Source organism: Anarhichas minor, unplaced genomic scaffold (genome assembly GCF_050575085.1).
Source record: "Anarhichas minor isolate MPS153535 unplaced genomic scaffold, ASM5057508v1 ptg000007l, whole genome shotgun sequence".
Classification (NCBI taxonomy): domain Eukaryota; kingdom Metazoa; phylum Chordata; class Actinopteri; order Perciformes; family Anarhichadidae; genus Anarhichas; species Anarhichas minor.
The window spans coordinates 12476671-12501409 of record NW_027466453.1 but is presented as its reverse complement, the minus strand read 5'-3'; the positions used below and the strand labels follow the sequence as shown (position 1 = coordinate 12501409).

Below are 24739 nucleotides of genomic sequence, written 5' to 3'. Positions count from 1 at the left end.
AAAGTTGCAAAACGAAGATGGACGTGTTGTTGGACGGTTCATTTTAAGGGTGCAACATATGCAAGAGAGATCTGCAGACATCCAAAGATAATACGAAGATATTTGGTCATGAAAAAAATAATTTATGAAACATCAGATTATTGGTACAAAATGATCTGGTGATAAGACATTAAACCACACACCTGTTTTATATTTGATAACTGTGTTCATGGTTTAGGCTCCTCCTCCACTTCTCCTCTCCTCAGTGTCTTTATAAGCTTCAGAGTCTCTTCTCCTCACACTCCAACCCTGCTCACCTCTCAGCTGGACAGTAAGGAACGTTTACACCACACACTGACACCATGCTGGGGATCCTCTGCACTCTCATCACTGCTCTCACATGTAAGATATTCTTCTCATTCATTTTACAACACACATTTTCACACAGAAACCTTTCACCTTATTTCTTCTCTCTGTGTGTTGACAGATGTTGATGCAGTGATAGTGCTGACTCAGACGCCTGCTGTCCGCACAGTTTCTACAGGACAAGAGGTTGTTCTCAACTGCAACATTCAGAGATCTGATGGAAATTATGTCAGTTGGTATAAACAGGTTCCTGGTGAAGCTCCTCAGTATGTTCTCAGATTTCTCCATTCTGGCAGTTCGCTCGACTTTGGATCAGGATTCTCCTCAGACCGGTTCAACTCTAAATCCTCATCAAGCATAGAATACCAGTTCATCATAAAGCAGGCAGAGGCAGGAGACTCTGCTCAGTATTACTGTGAGACATGGGATGACTCTGCTTCTGCAGCTGTACCACAGTGGTTCACACTGTGACAAAAACCTCCATCAGACACTCACTACAGATTTTTACATTTCTGAGCAAAATAAAACCACTGAAATCAGCAAAACTGGAACAAAACATTGAAGGACATGAAATGAATTCCTCTAAAGAGACGAGAGTGTTTGAAACAAGTGCAGCAGTGTTTAGGAATAAGATCAGACTGATGAAGTGAATGAGATGTTGACAGTGAAAGTTGGTCTCAACAGCATGTTTCAGTTCCACTCCCCTCATTAGAGAGTCAGGAGGTTTTTGTACAGCCATGTGTACAAACTGAATCACTGTGGTATTCGGACAAGGAACCAAGCTGATTGTGACAAGTAAGTACTTTTTATCTGATCATAAAACTGGATCTATTATCTGTTTCTGATCAATATTAAGAGGAAATAATCAATGTGTATTTTGGTAATTATTTAAAATGTTCAACATGTTGTTTGGTGATTTAAATTGAGACTTTTTAACACCTGCTTTGACACCAGGCTTTGAGTTTGAAGGCAAAGGAAAGATCTGCAAACGATCATAATATTTTAAACATATTTGACAAATACTCAAACGTTCATTGATGACTGAGGATCTTTTTTACAGTCGCACAACATTTAAAATATTCTTGTTTATTTTAACATTGTAGATCATTATGTGAAATAATTTATTGAAGATTATTTTACAGTGTGACATCAACACCAAGCTGTTCTTGTAATGTTGATTTACTAATCTTCTAAAGTTTAGGATTCATTGTAACTTTACCAGAATATCATTGTGACTATTTTAAATTAAATTAATGTCCTTTGGTGTTAACGACTTCACAAAACCAAAGGGACTACTATTAAAGATGAATTTGTCACATTGATTTATTAGAATTTAAATATGACAGAGAAAGGGACTTTATGACAGTTTGCAGCCTAAAAATCATACAGAATATTTCAAAGTTTGTCATAAATTGTAAATGTTTGAACAAGGAACACTGCTTATATTTAGGTGATGATTACTAAATGTTTTTGGCAAATTTAAAATATTTTAGTTCTTCAGCAGGTTTGCTATATGTTCAACACAACTAATAAATGAATCTGTGATGACATGCTTTGTATTGATGATTTGATTCTCGTTCATTAATTAAACTCCTCCTTGTGTTTCAGGCTCCAGCCTCACTCCTCCCGTCCTGACTGTCTTCCCTCCGTCCAGTGCTGAGCTCCGGTCCAACAAAGCCTCTCTGGCCTGTCTGTCCAGTCAGTCTGTGCCTTTTGCAGATGTGACCTGGATGTCTGGAGGGAGTCCAGTGAGCAGTGGGATCTCTACCAGCACCGCTGTTAAACAACCCGACCAGACTTTCCACATCAGCAGCTATCTGTCCGTCCAGACGTCAGACTGGAACATGGATCAGGTTTACACATGTAAAGTGTCTTTGGGCTCCCAGACTTCAGAGAAACACATCAAGAAGTCCGACTGTCCCTCTGAACAACAGTAGAGGAGCAGAATGAGCGTTTAACATCTGCTTCTTTACTCTTTGTGCTGTTTGTTCATCACAAGCTTTACATGTTAGAACATGTGTCTGCATGCTTGTAATACATGTTGTGACAGTTAGGTGGAGGTGTTGTATCAGCTTTGCAACGCTGCATATTTCAAGAATCAATCAATAAAAAATAAAGAAAACTTTAAGAACAAAAAGTGTTGAATGTATTTTTACTCATGAGAAGATCATTTAAATGTTGTTTCCTTCAATATATATTTTTTCTCACAATGTTCACTGATAATTACATTTAGTCCAGCACACACAACAGACTTATTTCTGTTTAATTCTCGGATGAATATGTTTATGTTAATTCTGAAAGCTACATCGTTATTTGTACTTTATTTGCAATGAAAGTAGAACAGAGAGATTTACAGATTAAAACATTTAAGATGTGAGAATATTAGATGAAAATCTGATCTGAAACTGAGTTTTCATCCTCTATCAGTGAAGCATCACCTCTGTACTCCCACTTCCTTCCCAGGATGCACCTGCAGGCCTCCTCTTCTCATTAATAGCTCCATGTAAATGAAGAGGTCAAGTGTCAGCTCTCTGTAAAATAAGAGGGAACTGTCTCTGACTGGAAACAAACTTGTGTTTTTTAGCAAGTAACATTTAGTCAACAACAGACAGTTTACCTCTTAATGTGAATTATGCTGATGTGTGCAGAGCCAAAGATTATATACTGCAGTAAATATCTATATTATTTATTCATAAAAACTTAAGCTAAATGATTCACAATGATAAAAACCTTCATCAATGGATCTCATTCATTAGAAATTGAAAATAAAATGACATTCATACTGCAGGTTTTATGACATCATGACATTATTGTCTTTTGTTAACTTAAGTTTTCATCTACAGACATTAATGGATGAATTAAAGACATTTCCTCCACAGAAGATAAAGGACCAACACCTGTGAGAAATCATGCAGATTTAATCAAAGCTCCTCCTCCTGTCAGTCACTCTCAGTCTCAGCGTTGTAATAAATTGCTCCTCCAGCACCTCCTCTCCTCATCCTCCAAACCCTCTACTCTGTCAGCAGTAAGCTCACTTTCCAAGTCACAAGGCCATTCTCATCACACACTGACACCATGCTGGGGACCCTCTGCACTCTCATCACTGCTCTCACATGTGAGGAGGCTGACTTACTGCTGCTTTGAGCTCATGTTGGATTCATCAGTCTGTGTGTTTCTCTTGACTCCATGTCATCTTGTTGTTTCCAGGTGTGAGTGGTGTGACGGTGGTGACACAGAAGCCTGTTGTGACGGTGAGGAGAGGAGAGACAGCCACCATGGACTGTAACCTGGGGACTGTTACCAACAGTGAAGCTCGCTGGTACAAACAGATTCCTGGAGGAGTTCCTCAGTTTGTTTTATATTTTCATAGCAGCTACAGCTCTCCAATCTATGGCTCCGGTTTCTCCTCTCCAAAGTTTACATCTACTCATCAGTCAACATCAGATTATCGTTTGATCATAAACAACATGGAGGAGGGAGACTCAGCAGTCTATTACTGTCACACATGGGACAGCTCTGTTAGTCAGTACGTATCACAGTGATTTACACTGTGACAAAAACCTCTTCACTCAATACTTCTGCTTTTTGAGACTCTGACACATCTTGACTGAGAGTGAAGCCATCAGTCAATGCTTTCAGTAACTTCCCCTCATATGTTTAAACAGATATCTTCAAACTTACTAGTTTTCTATTATACATGCAGAATGTTCACACAAGTAAAGACTATAGTTGTGATCTTACATCGTTGAATACAAAATCATTATTTAAGTGAATATTTATGTGTCTTATTGCTACTCATCACACTCGATTCAAACTATATAAAGTTTGCAATACCTTCTCATTTGCTGATCTAAATAAATGATCCTTCAGGAGAGAAATCATCTGGTGCAAATGTATATCTTTGCATTTAGGTTTGCACCAAACAGTAATCCAACTGCACAATGTTCACTTCCTAAAGAGGTCCACTGTTCATCTAGCAGATGAAAGATGCAAGAAAGCTTTATCATGTTTATATTATGACTTGCAAATGAAACAAAAAAGAATAAAACAAATTTTTTGCACCGCCAGGGTTATTAATACTGATGTAAAGGACAACAGCAGGCCTCCAAAGACAACTGGAATAACAACAAAACAATAAAGTGAAACAAACAGATTTTTGGATATGATGCAAAAACACATACCGGTAAATTAATTAATAATCATTTACAAATGAACGAAAACAGTGTTGTGCTTAGCTCCTCCTCCTCCACGTCTCCTCTGCTCAGTGTCTTTATATGCTTCAGTGTCTCCTCTTCAATACAACTCTTTTCACTTCTCAGCTAATAAAACTAGAAACCCCAAAAATGACATAAGTGTGAAAACAAAGAGAACATATCTTATGGAACTTAACAAGGTGTTACAGCTCAAACTCTACAAAAATGTGATATATTATTTAAATGTTGTGAAAGTTGTGATTTATGATTTCAGTTGCTGCAGATGTGTTACCCAACATGGTTTGACATACAGTAAATTAAAATGAATATGAAATAAAAGGTATCCAATGAAAAACATTATACACTGTTTATTGTGTAACATAATGAAACCACCATACTTGAAGCAACCACATGTTTTTTTTAAATTAATTTTAAAGAGACAACACGTCCTATAACATTCCTCCATGTCTAGAAGGGAAATCTGCAGAGTCCCAAAGATAATATGAAGATATTTGGTCATGAACAAAATATCAAGAAACATCATATTATTGGTACAAAATGATCTGGTGATAAGACATTAAACCACATACCTGTTTTATATTTGAAAACAGTGTCATGGTTTAGGCTCCTCCTCCTCCACTTCTCCTCTCCTCAGTGTCTTTATAAGCTTCAGAGTCTCTTCTCCTCACACTCCAACCCTGCTCACCTCTCAGCTGGACAGTAAGGGACGTTTAGCCTACACCACACACTGACACCATGCTGGGGACCCTCTGCACTCTCATCACTGCTCTCACATGTGAGGAGGCTGATTTACTGCTGCTTTGAGCTCATGTTGGATTCATCAGTCTGTGTGTTTCTCTTGACTTCATGTCATCTTGTTGTTTCAGGTGTGAGTGGTGTGACGGTGGTGACACAGAAGCCTGTTGTGACGGTGAGGAGAGGAGAGACAGCCACCATGGACTGTAACCTGGGGACTGTTACTGGCAGTGCTGCTCGCTGGTACAAACAGATTCCTGGAGGAGTTCCTCAGTTTGTTTTATATTTTTATCACGGCTACAGCTCTCCAACCTATGGCTCTGGGTTTTCCTCTCCAAAGTTCACATCTACTCATCAGTCAACATCAGATTATCGTTTGATCATTAACAACATGGAGGAGGGAGACTCAGCAGTCTATTACTGTCACACATGGGACGGCTCTGTTAGTCAGCACGTATCACAGTGATTTACACTGTGACAAAAACCTCTTCACTCAATACTTCTGCTTTTTGAGACTCTGACACATCTTGACTGAGAGTGAAGCCATCAGTCAATGCTTTCAGTAACTTCCCCTCATATGTTTAAACATATATCTTCAAACTTACTAGTTTTCTGTTATACATGCAGAATGTTCACACAAGTAAAGTCAAGTCATGATGATGACATTAAAAAAACAATAATTGTTTACAGTAAATATGAATGTGTCTCTCTGCTCATCACACTTGTTTCAAATTGTAGGAAGTTTCTAATAGTTTCTTATTTGCTGATCTAAATGTATTTATCCTTCTGGAGAGAAATCCTCTGGTGCCCATGTATATCTTTGTACTGTAGCGTGATTGCTTGTAGAAGATTTAATATATATTTAATCAATATCAAAATATGTCACCATTATTATTAAAAACTCAATTATGAATCATAAACCCATAGATTAGTACAAAAAAATGATCGTACTCAGCTTCCATGATAAGACATCATTAATATAAATCAGATCATTTAAATTTAGATTACATTTAGGACGCCACCTAATTTTGGAAAACTTCAAAATTCTATATAAATCAATTCAATTTAAATCTCACGGTTGGTACTGATTTCTTCTCTTAGTGTAGAGAGACCTATTATTTCATACACACACAAATAAATTCAGAACAGAATTAGAAGTTATTTATAATTAAGTTATAGCTGAATATTGTTTCTAGAGCAGAAACAGTCGTGTTTACGACAGCAAATAAACTATACAAAGTCATTAATATCTCACTGGAAACAAATGTAAAATGTCAATAAAATAAATAACATTTCTGAGTGAAGTTTATAAAGAATGAAGAACACAGACATCCGTCAGTATCAGTCAATCCTCCCGTCTTCTGTCCACCTGCTGCTTTGTCTCAGCCTGTGTTCTGGTTGAGATAAAAGTTGCAGCAGAACAATCATCATCCAGTTTATATGGCAGCAAACTAAAATAATAGTAAACAGGGTTGTTTATCATGGAGGCAACTATACTTATTATATATGGACTTAGATATTTTCACTGTTCACGATTTTGTGAACTTCAAGCTGTCACAATTAATGTAAAATTAAACAACGTAAATACTTGTATGATTACAGAACAAGATGCAAACACAACAGTTAAAAGAGTCAATTTGTGAATGTTTTACAAATAAAGTGAACTTGATTACGCTAAGGTAGATTCAAAATGAAGAATAAAACAGGAAACTCAAAAATAACATGAATGTGAAAACAAGGAGAACATAACTTAGGGAACTTAACAAGGTGTTACAGCTCAAACTCTCCAAGAAACGTGATATATTATTTAAATATTGTGACGGTTGTGATTTTAGTTGCAGCACATTTGTCAGTGGAATTTACCCAACATGGTTTGACATACAGTAAACTAAAATAGATCAGATATCTGAAGAAAAACATTACACACTGTTTATTGTGTATAATATAATGAAAACACATATTTTGAGCTCAAATATTGAACCACAGCTTTCTTTGTATGATTAGTTTTAAAGAGAAAACATGTCTGATAACACTCCTCCATGTATGCAAGAGAGATCTGCAGACATCCAAAGATAATACAAAGATATTTGGTGATGAAAAAAACAATTTATGAAACAGATCATTGGTACAAAATGATCTGGTGATAAGACATTAAACCACACACCTGTTTCATATTTGATAACTGTGTTCATAGTTTAGGCTCCTCCTCCTCCACTTCTCCTCTCCTCAGTGTCTTTATAAGCTTCAGAGTCTCTTCTCCTCACACTCCAACCCTGCTCACCTCTCAGCTGGACAGTAAGGGACGTTTACACCACACACTGACACCATGCTGGGGATCCTCTGCACTCTCATCACTGCTCTCACATGTAAGATATTCTTCTCATTCATTTTACAGCACACATTTTCACACAGAAACCTTTCACCTTATTTCTTCTCTCTGTGTGTTGACAGATGTTGATGCAGTGAAAGTGCTGACTCAGACGCCTGCTGTCCACACAGTTTCTACAGGACAAGAGGTTGTTCTCAACTGCAACATCCAGAGATATGATGGTTATTATGTCAGTTGGTATAAACAGGTTCCTGGTGAAGCTCCTCAGTATGTTCTCAGATTTCACTATTCTGGCAGTTCGCTCGACTTTGGATCAGGATTCTCCTCAGACCGGTTCAACTCTAAATCCTCATCAAGCATAGAATACCAGTTCATCATAAAGCAGGCAGAGGCAGGAGACTCTGCTCAGTATTACTGTGGGACATATGATAGCTCTGCTTCTGCAGCTGTACCACAGTGGTTCACACTGTGACAAAAACCTCCATCAGACACTCACTACAGATTTCTTCATTTTTGAGCGAAATAAAACCACTGAAATCAGCAAAACTGGAACAAAACATTGAAGGACATGAAATGAATTTCTCTAAAGAGACGAGAGTGTTTGAAACAAGTGCAGCAGTGTTTAGGAATAAGATCAGACTGATGAAGTGAATGAGATGTTGACAGTGAAAGTTGGTCTCAACAGCATGTTTCAGTTCCACTCCCCTCATTAGAGAGTCAGGAGGTTTTTGTACAGCCATGTGTACAAACTGAATCACTGTGGTATTCGGACAAGGAACCAAGCTGACTGTGACAAGTAAGTACTTTTTATCTGATCATAAAACTGGATCTATTATCTGTTTCTGATCAATATTAAGAGGAAATAATCAATGTGTATTTTGGTAATTATTTAAAATGTTCAACATGTTGTTTAGTGATTTAAATTGAGACTTTTTAACACCTGCTTTGACACCAGGCTTTGAGTTTGAAGGCAAAGGAAAGATCTGCAAACTATCATAATATTTTAAACATATTTGACAAATACTCAAACGTTCATTGATGACTGAGGATCTTTTAACAGTCACACAACATTTAAAATATTCTTATTTATTTTAACATTGTAGATCATTATGTGAAATAATTTATTGAAGATTATTTTACAGTGTGACATCAACACCAAGCTGTTCTTGTAATGTTGATTTACTAATCTTCTAAAGTTTAGGATTCATTGTAAGTTTACCTGAATATCATTGTGACTATTTTAAATTAAATTAGTGTCCTTTGGTGTTACAGACTTCACAAAACCAAAGGGACTACTATTAAAGATGAATTTGTCACATTGATTTATTAGAATTTAAATATGACAGAGAAAGGGACTTTATGACAGTTTCCAGCCTAAAAAAATCATACAGAATATTTCAAAGTTTGTAATAAATTGTAAATGTTTTAACAAGGAACACTGCTTATATTTAGGTGATGATTACTAAATGTTTTTTTGCAAATTTAAAATATTTTAGTTCTTCAGCAGGTTTGCTATATGTTCAACACAACTAATAAATGAATCTGTGATGTCATGCTTTGTATTGATGATTTGATTCTCGTTCATTAATTAAAGTCCTCCTTGTGTTTCAGGCTCCAGCCTCACTCCTCCCGTCCTGACTGTCTTCCCTCCGTCCAGTGCTGAGCTCCGGTCCAACAAAGCCTCTCTGGCCTGTCTGTCCAGTCAGTCTGTGCCTTTTGCAGATGTGACCTGGATGTCTGGAGGGAGTCCAGTGAGCAGTGGGATCTCTACCAGCACCGCTGTTAAACAACCCGACCAGACTTTCCACATCAGCAGCTATCTGTCCGTCCAGACGTCAGACTGGAACATGGATCAGGTTTACACATGTAAAGTGTCTTTGGGCTCCCAGACTTCAGAGAAACACATCAAGAAGTCCGACTGTCCCTCTGAACAACAGTAGAGGAGCAGAATGAGCGTTTAACATCTGCTTCTTTACTCTTTGTGCTGTTTGTTCATCACAAGCTTTACATGTTAGAACATGTGTCTGCATGCTTGTAATACATGTTGTGACAGTTAGGTGGAGGTGTTGTATCAGCTTTGCAACGCTGCATATTTCAAGAATCAATCAATAAAAAATAAAGAAAACTTTAAGAACAAAAAGTGTTGAATGTATTTTTACTCATGAGAAGATCATTTAAATGTTGTTTCCTTCAATATATATTTTTTCTCACAATGTTCACTGATAATTACATTTAGTCCAGCACACACAACAGACTTATTTCTGTTTAATTCTCGGATGAATATGTTTATGTTAATTCTGAAAGCTACATCGTTATTTGTACTTTATTTGCAATGAAAGTAGAACAGAGAGATTTACAGATTAAAACATTTAAGATGTGAGAATATTAGATGAAAATCTGATCTGAAACTGAGTTTTCATCCTCTATCAGTGAAGCATCACCTCTGTACTCCCACTTCCTTCCCAGGATGCACCTGCAGGCCTCCTCTTCTCATTAATAGCTCCATGTAAATGAAGAGGTCAAGTGTCAGCTCTCTGTAAAATAAGAGGGAACTGTCTCTGACTGGAAACAAACTTGTGTTTTTTAGCAAGTAACATTTAGTCAACAACAGACAGTTTACCTCTTAATGTGAATTATGCTGATGTGTGCAGAGCCAAAGATTATATACTGCAGTAAATATCTATATTATTTATTCATAAAAACTTAAGCTAAATGATTCACAATGATAAAAACCTTCATCAATGGATCTCATTCATTAGAAATTGAAAATAAAATGACAATCATACTGCAGGTTTTATGACATCATGACATTATTGTCTTTTGTTAACTTAAGTTTTCATCTACAGACATTAATGGATGAATTAAAGACATTTCCTCCACAGAAGATAAAGGACCAACACCTGTGAGAAATCATGCAGATTTAATCAAAGCTCCTCCTCCTGTCAGTCACTCTCAGTCTCAGCGTTGTAATAAATTGCTCCTCCAGCACCTCCTCTCCTCATCCTCCAAACCCTCTACTCTGTCAGCAGTAAGCTCACTTTCCAAGTCACAAGGCCATTCTCATCACACACTGACACCATGCTGGGGACCCTCTGCACTCTCATCACTGCTCTCACATGTGAGGAGGCTGACTTACTGCTGCTTTGAGCTCATGTTGGATTCATCAGTCTGTGTGTTTCTCTTGACTCCATGTCATCTTGTTGTTTCCAGGTGTGAGTGGTGTGACGGTGGTGACACAGAAGCCTGTTGTGACGGTGAGGAGAGGAGAGACAGCCACCATGGACTGTAACCTGGGGACTGTTACCAACAGTGAAGCTCGCTGGTACAAACAGATTCCTGGAGGAGTTCCTCAGTTTGTTTTATATTTTCATAGCAGCTACAGCTCTCCAATCTATGGCTCCGGTTTCTCCTCTCCAAAGTTTACATCTACTCATCAGTCAACATCAGATTATCGTTTGATCATAAACAACATGGAGGAGGGAGACTCAGCAGTCTATTACTGTCACACATGGGACAGCTCTGTTAGTCAGTACGTATCACAGTGATTTACACTGTGACAAAAACCTCTTCACTCAATACTTCTGCTTTTTGAGACTCTGACACATCTTGACTGAGAGTGAAGCCATCAGTCAATGCTTTCAGTAACTTCCCCTCATATGTTTAAACAGATATCTTCAAACTTACTAGTTTTCTATTATACATGCAGAATGTTCACACAAGTAAAGACTATAGTTGTGATCTTACATCGTTGAATACAAAATCATTATTTAAGTGAATATTTATGTGTCTTATTGCTACTCATCACACTCGATTCAAACTATATAAAGTTTGCAATACCTTCTCATTTGCTGATCTAAATAAATGATCCTTCAGGAGAGAAATCATCTGGTGCAAATGTATATCTTTGCATTTAGGTTTGCACCAAACAGTAATCCAACTGCACAATGTTCACTTCCTAAAGAGGTCCACTGTTCATCTAGCAGATGAAAGATGCAAGAAAGCTTTATCATGTTTATATTATGACTTGCAAATGAAACAAAAAAGAATAAAACAAATTTTTTGCACCGCCAGGGTTATTAATACTGATGTAAAGGACAACAGCAGGCCTCCAAAGACAACTGGAATAACAACAAAACAATAAAGTGAAACAAACAGATTTTTGGATATGATGCAAAAACACATACCGGTAAATTAATTAATAATCATTTACAAATGAACGAAAACAGTGTTGTGCTTAGCTCCTCCTCCTCCACGTCTCCTCTGCTCTGTGTCTTTATATGCTTCAGTGTCTCCTCTTCAATACAACTCTTTTCACTTCTCAGCTAATAAAACTAGAAACCCCAAAAATGACATAAGTGTGAAAACAAAGAGAACATATCTTATGGAACTTAACAAGGTGTTACAGCTCAAACTCTACAAAAATGTGATATATTATTTAAATGTTGTGAAAGTTGTGATTTATGATTTCAGTTGCTGCAGATGTGTTACCCAACATGGTTTGACATACAGTAAATTAAAATGAATATGAAATAAAAGGTATCCAATGAAAAACATTATACACTGTTTATTGTGTAACATAATGAAACCACCATACTTGAAGCAACCACATGTTTTTTTTAAATTAATTTTAAAGAGACAACACGTCCTATAACATTCCTCCATGTCTAGAAGGGAAATCTGCAGAGTCCCAAAGATAATATGAAGATATTTGGTCATGAACAAAATATCAAGAAACATCATATTATTGGTACAAAATGATCTGGTGATAAGACATTAAACCACATACCTGTTTTATATTTGAAAACAGTGTCATGGTTTAGGCTCCTCCTCCTCCACTTCTCCTCTCCTCAGTGTCTTTATAAGCTTCAGAGTCTCTTCTCCTCACACTCCAACCCTGCTCACCTCTCAGCTGGACAGTAAGGGACGTTTAGCCTACACCACACACTGACACCATGCTGGGGACCCTCTGCACTCTCATCACTGCTCTCACATGTGAGGAGGCTGATTTACTGCTGCTTTGAGCTCATGTTGGATTCATCAGTCTGTGTGTTTCTCTTGACTTCATGTCATCTTGTTGTTTCAGGTGTGAGTGGTGTGACGGTGGTGACACAGAAGCCTGTTGTGACGGTGAGGAGAGGAGAGACAGCCACCATGGACTGTAACCTGGGGACTGTTACTGGCAGTGCTGCTCGCTGGTACAAACAGATTCCTGGAGGAGTTCCTCAGTTTGTTTTATATTTTTATCACGGCTACAGCTCTCCAACCTATGGCTCTGGGTTTTCCTCTCCAAAGTTCACATCTACTCATCAGTCAACATCAGATTATCGTTTGATCATTAACAACATGGAGGAGGGAGACTCAGCAGTCTATTACTGTCACACATGGGACGGCTCTGTTAGTCAGCACGTATCACAGTGATTTACACTGTGACAAAAACCTCTTCACTCAATACTTCTGCTTTTTGAGACTCTGACACATCTTGACTGAGAGTGAAGCCATCAGTCAATGCTTTCAGTAACTTCCCCTCATATGTTTAAACATATATCTTCAAACTTACTAGTTTTCTGTTATACATGCAGAATGTTCACACAAGTAAAGTCAAGTCATGATGATGACATTAAAAAAACAATAATTGTTTACAGTAAATATGAATGTGTCTCTCTGCTCATCACACTTGTTTCAAATTGTAGGAAGTTTCTAATAGTTTCTTATTTGCTGATCTAAATGTATTTATCCTTCTGGAGAGAAATCCTCTGGTGCCCATGTATATCTTTGTACTGTAGCGTGATTGCTTGTAGAAGATTTAATATATATTTAATCAATATCAAAATATGTCACCATTATTATTAAAAACTCAATTATGAATCATAAACCCATAGATTAGTACAAAAAAATGATCGTACTCAGCTTCCATGATAAGACATCATTAATATAAATCAGATCATTTAAATTTAGATTACATTTAGGACGCCACCTAATTTTGGAAAACTTCAAAATTCTATATAAATCAATTCAATTTAAATCTCACGGTTGCTACTGATTTCTTCTCTTAGTGTAGAGAGACCTATTATTTCATACACACACAAATAAATTCAGAACAGAATTAGAAGTTATTTATAATTAAGTTATAGCTGAATATTGTTTCTAGAGCAGAAACAGTCGTGTTTACGACAGCAAATAAACTATACAAAGTCATTAATATCTCACTGGAAACAAATGTAAAATGTCAATAAAATAAATAACATTTCTGAGTGAAGTTTATAAAGAATGAAGAACACAGACATCCGTCAGTATCAGTCAATCCTCCCGTCTTCTGTCCACCTGCTGCTTTGTCTCAGCCTGTGTTCTGGTTGAGATAAAAGTTGCAGCAGAACAATCATCATCCAGTTTATATGGCAGCAAACTAAAATAATAGTAAACAGGGTTGTTTATCATGGAGGCAACTACACATATTATATATGGACTGAGATATTTTCACTGTTCACGATTTTGTGAACTTCAAGCTGTCACAATTAATGTAAAATTAAACAACGTAAATACTTGTATGATTACAGAACAAGATGCAAACACAACAGTTAAAAGAGTCAATTTGTGAATGTTTTACAAATAAAGTGAACTTGATTACGCTAAGGTAGATTCAAAATGAAGAATAAAACAGGAAACTCAAAAATAACATGAATGTGAAAACAAGGAGAACATAACTTAGGGAACTTAACAAGGTGTTACAGCTCAAACTCTCCAAGAAACGTGATATATTATTTAAATATTGTGACGGTTGTGATTTTAGTTGCAGCACATTTGTCAGTGGAATTTACCCAACATGGTTTGACATACAGTAAACTAAAATAGATCAGATATCTGAAGAAAAACATTACACACTGTTTATTGTGTATAATATAATGAAAACACATATTTTGAGCTCAAATATTGAACCACAGCTTTCTTTGTATGATTAGTTTTAAAGAGAAAACATGTCTGATAACACTCCTCCATGTATGCAAGAGAGATCTGCAGACATCCAAAGATAATACAAAGATATTTGGTGATGAAAAAAACAATTTATGAAACAGATCATTGGTACAAAATGATCTGGTGATAAGACATTAAACCACATACCTGTTTCATATTTGATAACTGTGTTCATAGTTTAGGCTCCTCCTCCTCCACTTCTCCTCTCCTCAGTGTCTTTATAAGCTTCAGAGTCTCTTCTCCTCACACTCCAACCCTGCTCACCTCTCAGCTGGACAGTAAGGAACGTTTACACCACACACTGACACCATGCTGGGGATCCTCTGCACTCTCATCACTGCTCTCACATGTAAGATATTCTTCTCATTCATTTTACACCACACATTTTCACACAGAAACCTTTCACCTTATTTCTTCTCTCTGTGTGTTGACAGATGTTGATGCAGTGATAGTGCTGACTCAGACGCCTGCTGTCCACACAGTTTCTACAGGACAAGAGGTTGTTCTCAACTGCAACATTCAGCGATCTGATAACAATTATGTCAATTGGTATAAACAGGTTCCTGGTGAAGCTCCTCAGTATGTTCTCGGATTTTACCATCATGACAGTTCGCTCGACTTTGGATCAGGATTCTCCTCAGACCGGTTCAACTCTAAATCCTCATCAAGCATAGAATACCAGTTCATCATAAAGCAGGCAGAGGCAGGAGACTCTGCTCAGTATTACTGTCAGACATGGGATGACTCTGCTTCTGCAGCTGTACCACAGTGGTTCACACTGTGACAAAAACCTCCATCAGACACTCACTACAGATTTCTTCATTTCTGAGCAAAATAAAACCACTGAAATCAGCAAAACTGTAACAAAACATTGAAGGACATGAAATGAATTCCTCTAAAGAGACGAGAGTGTTTGAAAGAAGTGCAGCAGTGTTTAGGAATAAGATCAGACTGATGAAGTGAATGAGATGTTGACAGTGAAAGTTGGTCTCAACAGCATGTTTCAGTTCCACTCCCCTCATTAGAGAGTCAGGAGGTTTTTGTACAGCCATGTGTACAAACTGAATCACTGTGGTATTCGGACAAGGAACCAAGCTGATTGTGACAAGTAAGTACTTTTTATCTGATCATAAAACTGGATCTATTATCTGTTTCTGATCAATATTAAGAGGAAATAATCAATGTGTATTTTGGTAATTATTTAAAATGTTCAACATGTTGTTGGGTGATTTAAATTGAGACTTTTTAACACCTGCTTTGACACCAGGCTTTGAGTTTGAAGGCAAAGGAAAGATCTGCAAACGATCATAATATTTTAAACATATTTGACACTCAAACGTTCATTGATGACTGAGGATCTTTTTTACAGTCGCACAACATTTTAAATATTCTTGTTTATTTTAACATTGTAGATCATTATGTGAAATCATTAGTCAAGATTATTTTACAGTGTGACATCAACACCAAGCTGTTCTTGTAATGTTGATTTACTAATCTTCTAAAGTTTAGGATTCATTGTAAGTTTACCTGAATATCATTGTGACTATTTTAAATTAAATTAATGTCCTTTGGTGTTACAGACTTCACAAAACCAAAGGGACTACAATTAAAGATGAATTTGTCACATTGATTTATTAGAATTTAAATATGACACAGAAAGGGACTTTATGACAGTTTGCAGCCTAAAAATCATACAGAATATTTCAAAGTTTGTCATAAATTGTAAATGTTTTAACAAGGAACACACTTATATTTAGGTGATGATTATTAAATGTTTTTGCCAATTTAAAATATTTTAGTTCTTCAGCAGGTTTGCTATATGTTCAACACAACTAATAAATGAATCTGTGATGTCGTGCTTTGTATTAATGATTCTATTCTAGTTCATTAATTAAACTCCTCCTTGTGTTTCAGGCTCCAGCCTCACTCCTCCCGTCCTGACTGTCTTCCCTCCGTCCAGTGCTGAGCTCCGGTCCAACAAAGCCTCTCTGGCCTGTCTGTCCAGTCAGTCTGTGCCTTTTGCAGATGTGACCTGGATGTCTGGAGGGAGTCCAGTGAGCAGTGGGATCTCTACCAGCACCGCTGTTAAACAACCCGACCAGACTTTCCACATCAGCAGCTATCTGTCCGTCCAGACGTCAGACTGGAACATGGATCAGGTTTACACATGTAAAGTGTCTTTGGGCTCCCAGACTTCAGAGAAACACATCAAGAAGTCCAACTGTCCCTCTGAACAACAGTAGAGGAGCAGAATGAGCGTTTAACATCTGCTTCTTTACTCTTTGTGCTGTTTGTTCATCACAAGCTTTACATGTTAGAACATGTGTCTGCATGCTTGTAATACATGTTGTGACAGTTAGGTGGAGGTGTTGTATCAGCTTTGCAACGCTGCATATTTCAAAAATCAATAAATAAAAACTTTAAGAACAAAAAGTGTTGAATGTATTTTTACTCATGAGAAGATCATTTAAATGTTGTTTCCTTCAATATATTTTCTCTCACAATGTTCACTGATAATTACATTTAGTCCAGCACACACAACAGACTTATTTCTGTTTAATTCTTAATTGAATATGTTTATGTTAATTCTGAAAGCTACATCGTTATTTGTACTTTATTTGTAATGAAAGTAGAACAGAGAAATTTACAGATTAAAACATTTAAGATGTGAGAATATTAGATGAAAATCTGATCTGAAACTGAGTTTTCATCCTCTATCAGTGAAGCATCACCTCTGTACTCCCACTTCCTTCCCAGGATGCAGCTGCAGGCCTCCTCTTCTTATTTATAGCTCCATGTAAATGAAGAGGTCAAGTGTCAGCTCTCTGTAAAATAAGAGGGAACTGTCTCTGACTGGAAACAAACTTGTGTTTTTTAGCAAGTAACATTTAGTCAATCACAGACAGTTTACCTCATAATGTGAATTATGCTGATGCGTGCAGAGCCAAAGATTATATACTGCAGTAAATATCTATATCATTTATTTATAAAAACGTATAAGCTGAATGATTCACAATGATAAAAACCTTCATCAATGAATCCCATCCATTAGAAATTGGAAATAAAATTACATTCATACTGCAGGTTTTTTGACATCATGACATTATTGTGTTTTGTTAACTTAAGTTTTCATCTACTGACATTAATGGATGAATTAAAGACATTTCCTGCCACAGAAGATAAAGGACCAACACCTGTGAGAAAGCATGCAGATTTAATCAAAGCTCCTCCTCCTGTCAGTCACTCTCAGTCTCAGCGTTGTAATAAATTGCTCCTCCAGCACCTCCTCTCCTCATCCTCCAAACCCTCTACTCTGTCAGCAGTAAGCTGACTTTCCAAGTCACAAGGCCATTCTCATCACACACTGACACCATGCTGGGGACCCTCTGCACTCTCATCACTGCTCTCACATGTGAGGAGGCTGACTTACTGCTGCTTTGAGCTCATGTTGGATTCATCAGTCTGTGTGTTTCTCTTGACTCCATGTCATCTTGTTGTTTCAGGTGTGAGTGGTGTGACGGTGGTGACACAGAAGCCTGTTGTGACGGTGAGGAGAGGAGAGACAGCCACCATGGACTGTAACCTGGGGACTGTTACCAACAGTGAAGCTCGCTGGTACAAACAGATTCCTGGAGGAGTTCCTCAGTTTGTTTTATATTTTTATCACAGCCACAGCTCTCCAACCTATGGCTCCGGTTTCTCCTCTCCAAAGTTTACATCTACTCATCAGTCAAGAACAGATTATCGTTTGATCATAAACAACATGGAGGAGGGAGACTCAGCAGTCTATTACTGTCACACATGGGACGACTCTGTTAATCAGCACGTATCACAGTGATTTACACTGTGACAAAAACCTCTTCACTCAACACTTCTGCTTTTTAAGAGACTGGTATAAATTGCTGTGAGTAAAGCTATCATGGGGAACGATGCCTCTGACATTTTCCCATGCAGATGTAAACTTTTTAATTTGTAATATCTTATAGTTTTTGTTGCTCATATTAAGGCCAAAGCCACACCTGAGGCAAGGACTCAAAAGCACAACTCAAGACCAGGACAGTTAAAAAAAACTCATTTTTTACCAGCAGAGGTTTGGTAGATAGGATGTCTGTATAGAGTCAAGAACCAGCTAACCAAGACCACAGGGAGAAATTACTGGAACATTAGACACAGAGATACTAAGACAAACTGGCACAGACAAAAGGGAGCACACAGACTAAATACTCAAGGGAGGAGGAGGGGTAATTGGGAACAGGTGAGCTGATCAGGACAGGGAAAGGTAATCAAGCTGGATGGAAACACACAAGGGCAGGAAGTGATGTTATCTGAAACGAGAGAGAAAGGTGACGGAAAAAATAAAACTGGAAACCCAAAAAATGAAATAAATGTGGAAACAAAGAGAACATGACTTAAGGAACTTGACGAGGTGTTCCAGATCAAACTCTCCAAAAACGTGATTTATTATTTCAATGTTGTGAAAGTTGTGATTTATGATTTTAGTTGCTGCAGATGTGTTGGTGGAAGTTACCCAACATGGTTTGACAGACAGTAAATTAAAATAAATATGAAATAAAAGATATCTAATGAAAAACATTACACACTGTTTATTGTGTAACATAATGAAACCAAATATTTGGAGCAACCTCATGATTTTTAAAATTAGTTTTAAAGAGAAAACATGTCATATAACACTCCTCCATGTATAGAAGGGAAATCTGCAGAGTCCCAAAGATAATATGAAGATATTTGGTCATGAACAAAATATCAAAAAACATCATATTATTGGTACAAAATGATCTGGTGATAAGACATTAAACAACATACCTGTTTTATATTTGATAACTGTGTTCATGGTTTATGCTCCTCCTCCTCCACTTCTCCTCTCCTCAGTGTCTTTATAAGCTTCAGAGTCTCTTCTCCTCACACTCCAACCCTGCTCACCTCTCAGCTGGACAGTAAGGGACGTTTAGCCTACACCACACACTGACACCATGCTGGGGACCCTCTGCACTCTCATCACTGCTCTCACATGTGAGGAGGCTGACTTACTGCTGCTTTGAGCTCATGTTGGATTCATCAGTCTGTGTGTTTCTCTTGACTCCATGTCATCTTGTTGTTTCAGGTGTGAGTGGTGTGACGGTGGTGACACAGAAGCCTGTTGTGACGGTGAGGAGAGGAGAGACAGCCACCATGGACTGTAACCTGGGGACTGTTACCAACAGTGAAGCTCGCTGGTACAAACAGATTCCTGGAGGAGTTCCTCAGCTTGTTTTATATTTTCATAGCAGCTCCAGCTCTCCAACCTATGGCTCTGGGTTTTCCTCTCCAAAGTTTACATCTACTCATCAGTCAACATCAGATTATCGTTTGATCATAAACAACATGGAGTAGGGAGACTCAGCAGTCTATTACTGTAATACATGGGACGACTCTGTTAAACAGCTCGTATCACAGTGATTTACACTGTGACAAAAACCTCTTCACTCAATACTTCTGCTTTTTGAGACTCTGACACATCTTGACTGAGAGTGAAGCCATCAGTCAATGCTTTCAGTAACTTCCCCTCATATGTTTAAACATATATCTTCAAACTTACTAGTTTTCTGTTATACATGCAGAATGTTCACACAAGTAAAGTCAAGTCATGATCTTTTACATTAAAAACAATAATTGTTTACAGTAAATATGAATGTGTCTCTCTGCTCATCACACTTGTTTCAAATTGTAGGAAGTTTCTAATAGTTTCTTATTTGCTGATCTAAATGTATTTATCCTTCTGGAGAGAAATCCTCTGGTGCCCATGTATATCTTTGTACTGTAGCGTGATTGCTTGTAGAAGATTTAATATATATTTAATTAATATCAAAATATGTCACCATTATTATTAAAAACTCAATTATGAATCATAAACCCATAGATTAGTACAAAAAAATGATCGTACTCAGCTTCCATGATAAGACATCATTATTATAAATCAGATCATTTAAATTTAGATTACATTTAGGACGCCACCTAATTTTGGAAAACTTCAAAATTCTATATAAATCAATTAAATCTCAATCTCAGAGTTGCTACTGATTTCTTCTCTTAGTGTAGAGAGACCTATTATTTCATACACACACAAATAAATTCAGAACAGAATTAGAAGTTATTCATAATTAAGTTATAGCTAAATATTGTTTCTAGAGTAGAAACAGTCGTGTTTACAACAGCAAATAAACTATACAAAGTCATTAATATCTCACTGGAAACAAATGTAAAATGTCAATAAAATAAATAACATTTCTGAGTGAAGTTTATAAAGAATGAAGAACACAGACATCCGTCAGTATCAGTCAATCCTCCCGTCTTCTGTCCACCTGCTGCTTTGTCTCAGCCTGTGTTCTGGTTGAGATAAAAGTTGCAGCAGAACAATCATCATCCAGTTTATATGGCAGCAAACTAAAAGAATAGTAAACAGGGTTGTTTATCATGGAGGCAACTACACATATTATATATGGACTGAGATATTTTCACTTTTGTGAACTTCAAGCTGTCACAACTAATGTCAAAATAAACAATGTAAATACTTGTATGATTACAGAACAAGATGCAAACAAAACAGTTAAAAGAGTCAATTTGTGAATGTTTTACAAATAAAGTGAACTTGATTACGCTAAGGTAGATTCAAAATAAAACAGGAAACTCAAAAATAACATGAATTTGAAAACAAGGAGAACATAATTTAGGGAACTTAACAAGGTGTTACAGCTCAAACTCTCCAAGAAACGTGATATATTATTTAAATATTCCGAAGGTTGTGATTTTTTTATTTTAGTTGCAGCAGATGTGTCAGTGGAAATTGCCCAACATGGTTTGACATACAGTATACTAAAATAGATCAGATATCTTAAGAAAAACATTACACACTGTTTATTGATATTTAATATAATGAAAACACATATTTTGAGCTCAAATATTGAACCACGGCTTTCTTTGTATGATTAGTTTTAAAGAGAAAACATGTCTGATAACACTCCTCCATGTATGCAAGAGAGATCTGCAGACATCCAAAGATAATACGAAGATATTTGGTGATGAAAAAAATAATTAATGAAACATCAGATTATTGGTACAAAATGATCTGGTGATAAGACATTAAACAACATACCTGTTTTATATTTGATAACTGTGTTCATGGTTTAGGCTCCTCCTCCTCCACTTCTCCTCTCCTCAGTGTCTTTATAAGCTTCAGAGTCTCTTCTCCTCACACTCCAACCCTGCTCACCTCTCAGCTGGACAGTAAGGAACGTTTACACCACACACTGACACCATGCTGGGGATCCTCTGCACTCTCATCACTGCTCTCACATGTAAGATATTCTTCTCATTCATTTTACAGCACACATTTTCACACAGAAACCTTTCACCTTATTTCTTCTCTCTGTGTGTTGACAGATGTTGATGCAGTGAAAGTGCTGACTCAGACGCCTGCTGTCCACACAGTTTCTACAGGACAAGAGGTTGTTCTCAACTGCAACATTCAGAGAGATGATGGACATTATGTCAGTTGGTATAAACAGGTTCCTGGTGAAGCTCCTCAGTATGTTGTGAGATTTTACCATTCTCACAATTCACCAACCTTTGGATCAGGATTCTCCTCAGACCGGTTCAACTCTAAATCCTCATCAAGCATAGAATACCAGTTCATCATAAAGCAGGCAGAGGCAGGAGACTCTGCTCAGTATTACTGTGGGACATGGGATAACTCTGCTTCTGCAGCTGTACCACAGTGGTTCACACTGTGACAAAAACCTCCATCAGACACTCACTACAGATTTCTTCATTTCTGAGCGAAATAAAACCACTGAAATCAGCAAAACTGGAACAAAACATTGAAGGACATGAAATGAATTCCTCTAAAGAGACGAGAGTGTTTGAAACAAGTGCAGCAGTGTTTAGGAATAAGATCAGACTGATGAAGTGAATGAGATGTTGACAGTGAAAGTTGGTCTCAACAGCATGTTTCAGTTCCACTCCCCTCATTAGAGAGTCAGGAGGTTTTTGTACAGCCATGTGTACAAACTGAATCACTGTGGTATTCGGACAAGGAACCAAGCTGACTGTGACAAGTAAGTACTTTTTATCTGATCATAAAACTGGATCTATTATCTGTTTCTGATCAATATTAAGAGGAAATAATCAATGTGTATTTTGGTAATTATTTAAAATGTTCAACATGTTGTTGGGTGATTTAAATTGAGACTTTTTAACACCTGCTTTGACACCAGGCTTTGAGTTTGAAGGCAAAGGAAAGATCTGCAAACTATCATAATATTTTAAACATATTTGACAAATACTCAAACGTTCATTGATGACTGAGGATCTTTTTAACAGTCACACAACATTTTAAATATTCTTATTTATTTTAACATTGTAGATCATTATGTGAAATCATTAGTCAAGATTATTTTACAGTGTGACATCAACACCAAGCTGTTCTTGTAATGTTGATTTACTAATCTTTTAAAGTTTAGGATTCATTGTAACTTTACCTGAATATCATTGTGACTATTTTAAATTAAATTAATGTCCTTTGGTGTTACAGACTTCACAAAACCAAAGGGACTACTATTAAAGATGAATTTGTCACATTGATTTATTAGAATTTAAATATGACACAGAAAGGGACTTTATGACAGTTTCCAACCTAAAAATCATAAAGAATATTTAAAAAGTTTGTAATAAATTGTAAATGTTTTAACAAGGAACACACTTATATTTAGGTGATGATTACTAAATGTTTTTTTGCAAATTTAAAATATTTTAGTTCTTCAGCAGGTTTGCTATATGTTCAACACAACTAATAAATTAATCTGTTACTGTCATGCTTTGTATTGATGATTTGATTCTCGTTCATTAATTAAAGTCCTCCTTGTGTTTCAGGCTCCAGCCTCACTCCTCCCGTCCTGACTGTCTTCCCTCCGTCCAGTGCTGAGCTCCGGTCCAACAAAGCCTCTCTGGCCTGTCTGTCCAGTCAGTCTGTGCCTTTTGCAGATGTGACCTGGATGTCTGGAGGGAGTCCAGTGAGCAGTGGGATCTCTACCAGCACCGCTGTTAAACAACCCGACCAGACTTTCCACATCAGCAGCTATCTGTCCGTCCAGACGTCAGACTGGAACATGGATCAGGTTTACACATGTAAAGTGTCTTTGGGCTCCCAGACTTCAGAGAAACACATCAAGAAGTCCGACTGTCCCTCTGAACAACAGTAGAGGAGCAGAATGAGCGTTTAACATCTGCTTCTTTACTCTTTGTGCTGTTTGTTCATCACAAGCTTTACATGTTAGAACATGTGTCTGCATGCTTGTAATACATGTTGTGACAGTTAGGTGGAGGTGTTGTATCAGCTTTGCAAATGATAAAATGTATTAAGACTTATTCAATAAAAAAGCATTGTGTAAAACATTATATTTCTTGTCATTTTGTCCCTGAAAATAGCTTTTAAGAAGAAGCAGGTGCTTTGTAGATCACTCTTTGTCTTACTTTAAATTTTAGCTTTATTAAGAAAATTTGCATGCAAAATTGTAAAATATTAATGTAATTTAAGAAAATTACTTTTTTAATCTCTAAAGCCTACCAGACTGCTGGCTTTAAGAATATAAATCTGTCCTTTAGTTGAGACACATGCTTTATATTAAAGATGTATATTTAAGGGGGACAGAATGCAGAAGTGACTGCGTTTAGGGAAGAGGTTTTTGTCACAGTGTAAATCACTGTGATACGAACTCAGCAACAGAGCCGTCCCATGTATTACAGTAATAGACCGCCGAGTCTTCCTCCTCCACATTGTTTATGATCAAATTATAATCTTTATCATTCTGATAATTAGATGTGTGTTTCGGAGAGGAGAAACCAGAACCATAAGTTACAGACCACCACTGACGATAGTAAACAACAAGATGACATGAATTCAAGAGAAACACACAGACTGATGAATCCAACATGAGCTCAAAGCAGCAGTAAGTCAGCCTCCTCACATGTGAGAGCAGTGATGAGAGTGCAGAGGGTCCCCAGCATGGTGTCAGTGTGTGATGAGAATGGCCTTGTGACTTGGAAAGTAAGCTTACTGCTGACAGAGTAGAGGGTTTGGAGGATGAGGAGAGGA

General features: G+C 37.1%; 4 protein-coding genes across 4 annotated transcripts; all 4 read left to right on the top strand.

The window, feature by feature from the left end:
• Positions 1–317: 317 nt before the first annotated feature.
• LOC142944769 (immunoglobulin lambda-1 light chain-like) lies at positions 318–2482 on the top strand. The gene is made up of 4 exons (XM_076085879.1): positions 318–381; positions 467–791; positions 1106–1140; positions 1954–2482. The coding sequence occupies exons 1-4, from the start codon at positions 342–344 to the stop codon at positions 2280–2282; spliced, it is 729 nt and encodes a 242-aa protein (XP_075941994.1). The 5' UTR covers positions 318–341; the 3' UTR covers positions 2283–2482.
• Positions 2483–7599: 5117 nt separating this feature from the next.
• LOC142944770 (immunoglobulin lambda-1 light chain-like) lies at positions 7600–9763 on the top strand. Its single transcript, XM_076085880.1, has 4 exons — positions 7600–7660; positions 7746–8070; positions 8385–8419; positions 9235–9763. The coding sequence occupies exons 1-4, from the start codon at positions 7621–7623 to the stop codon at positions 9561–9563; spliced, it is 729 nt and encodes a 242-aa protein (XP_075941995.1). The 5' UTR covers positions 7600–7620; the 3' UTR covers positions 9564–9763.
• Positions 9764–14877: 5114 nt separating this feature from the next.
• LOC142944768 (immunoglobulin lambda-1 light chain-like) lies at positions 14878–17025 on the top strand. The gene is made up of 4 exons (XM_076085878.1): positions 14878–14941; positions 15027–15351; positions 15666–15700; positions 16507–17025. The coding sequence occupies exons 1-4, from the start codon at positions 14902–14904 to the stop codon at positions 16833–16835; spliced, it is 729 nt and encodes a 242-aa protein (XP_075941993.1). The 5' UTR covers positions 14878–14901; the 3' UTR covers positions 16836–17025.
• A 4855-nt stretch (positions 17026–21880) lies between these two features.
• On the top strand, positions 21881–24039 carry LOC142944767 (immunoglobulin lambda-1 light chain-like). Its single transcript, XM_076085876.1, has 4 exons — positions 21881–21944; positions 22030–22354; positions 22669–22703; positions 23518–24039. The coding sequence occupies exons 1-4, from the start codon at positions 21905–21907 to the stop codon at positions 23844–23846; spliced, it is 729 nt and encodes a 242-aa protein (XP_075941991.1). The 5' UTR covers positions 21881–21904; the 3' UTR covers positions 23847–24039.
• Positions 24040–24739: the final 700 nt, after the last annotated feature.

What these genes read in the sequence shown, in the direction of transcription:
- LOC142944768 (XM_076085878.1), top strand. Translation starts at nt 14,902, where the DNA reads ATGCTGGGGATCCTCTGCACTCTCATCACTGCTCTCACAT. An exon ending in TCTCATCACTGCTCTCACAT is followed by an intron (nt 14,942 to 15,026) that starts GTAAGATATTCT and finishes GTGTGTTGACAG; the next exon opens with ATGTTGATGCAGTGATAGTG. An exon ending in GATGACTCTGCTTCTGCAGC is followed by an intron (nt 15,352 to 15,665) that starts TGTACCACAGTG and finishes CTGAATCACTGT; the next exon opens with GGTATTCGGACAAGGAACCA.
- LOC142944770 (XM_076085880.1), top strand. Translation starts at nt 7,621, where the DNA reads ATGCTGGGGATCCTCTGCACTCTCATCACTGCTCTCACAT. An exon ending in TCTCATCACTGCTCTCACAT is followed by an intron (nt 7,661 to 7,745) that starts GTAAGATATTCT and finishes GTGTGTTGACAG; the next exon opens with ATGTTGATGCAGTGAAAGTG. An exon ending in AACCAAGCTGACTGTGACAA is followed by an intron (nt 8,420 to 9,234) that starts GTAAGTACTTTT and finishes CTTGTGTTTCAG; the next exon opens with GCTCCAGCCTCACTCCTCCC.
- LOC142944767 (XM_076085876.1), top strand. Translation starts at nt 21,905, where the DNA reads ATGCTGGGGATCCTCTGCACTCTCATCACTGCTCTCACAT. An exon ending in TCTCATCACTGCTCTCACAT is followed by an intron (nt 21,945 to 22,029) that starts GTAAGATATTCT and finishes GTGTGTTGACAG; the next exon opens with ATGTTGATGCAGTGAAAGTG. An exon ending in GATAACTCTGCTTCTGCAGC is followed by an intron (nt 22,355 to 22,668) that starts TGTACCACAGTG and finishes CTGAATCACTGT; the next exon opens with GGTATTCGGACAAGGAACCA.
- LOC142944769 (XM_076085879.1), top strand. Translation starts at nt 342, where the DNA reads ATGCTGGGGATCCTCTGCACTCTCATCACTGCTCTCACAT. An exon ending in GATGACTCTGCTTCTGCAGC is followed by an intron (nt 792 to 1,105) that starts TGTACCACAGTG and finishes CTGAATCACTGT; the next exon opens with GGTATTCGGACAAGGAACCA. An exon ending in AACCAAGCTGATTGTGACAA is followed by an intron (nt 1,141 to 1,953) that starts GTAAGTACTTTT and finishes CTTGTGTTTCAG; the next exon opens with GCTCCAGCCTCACTCCTCCC.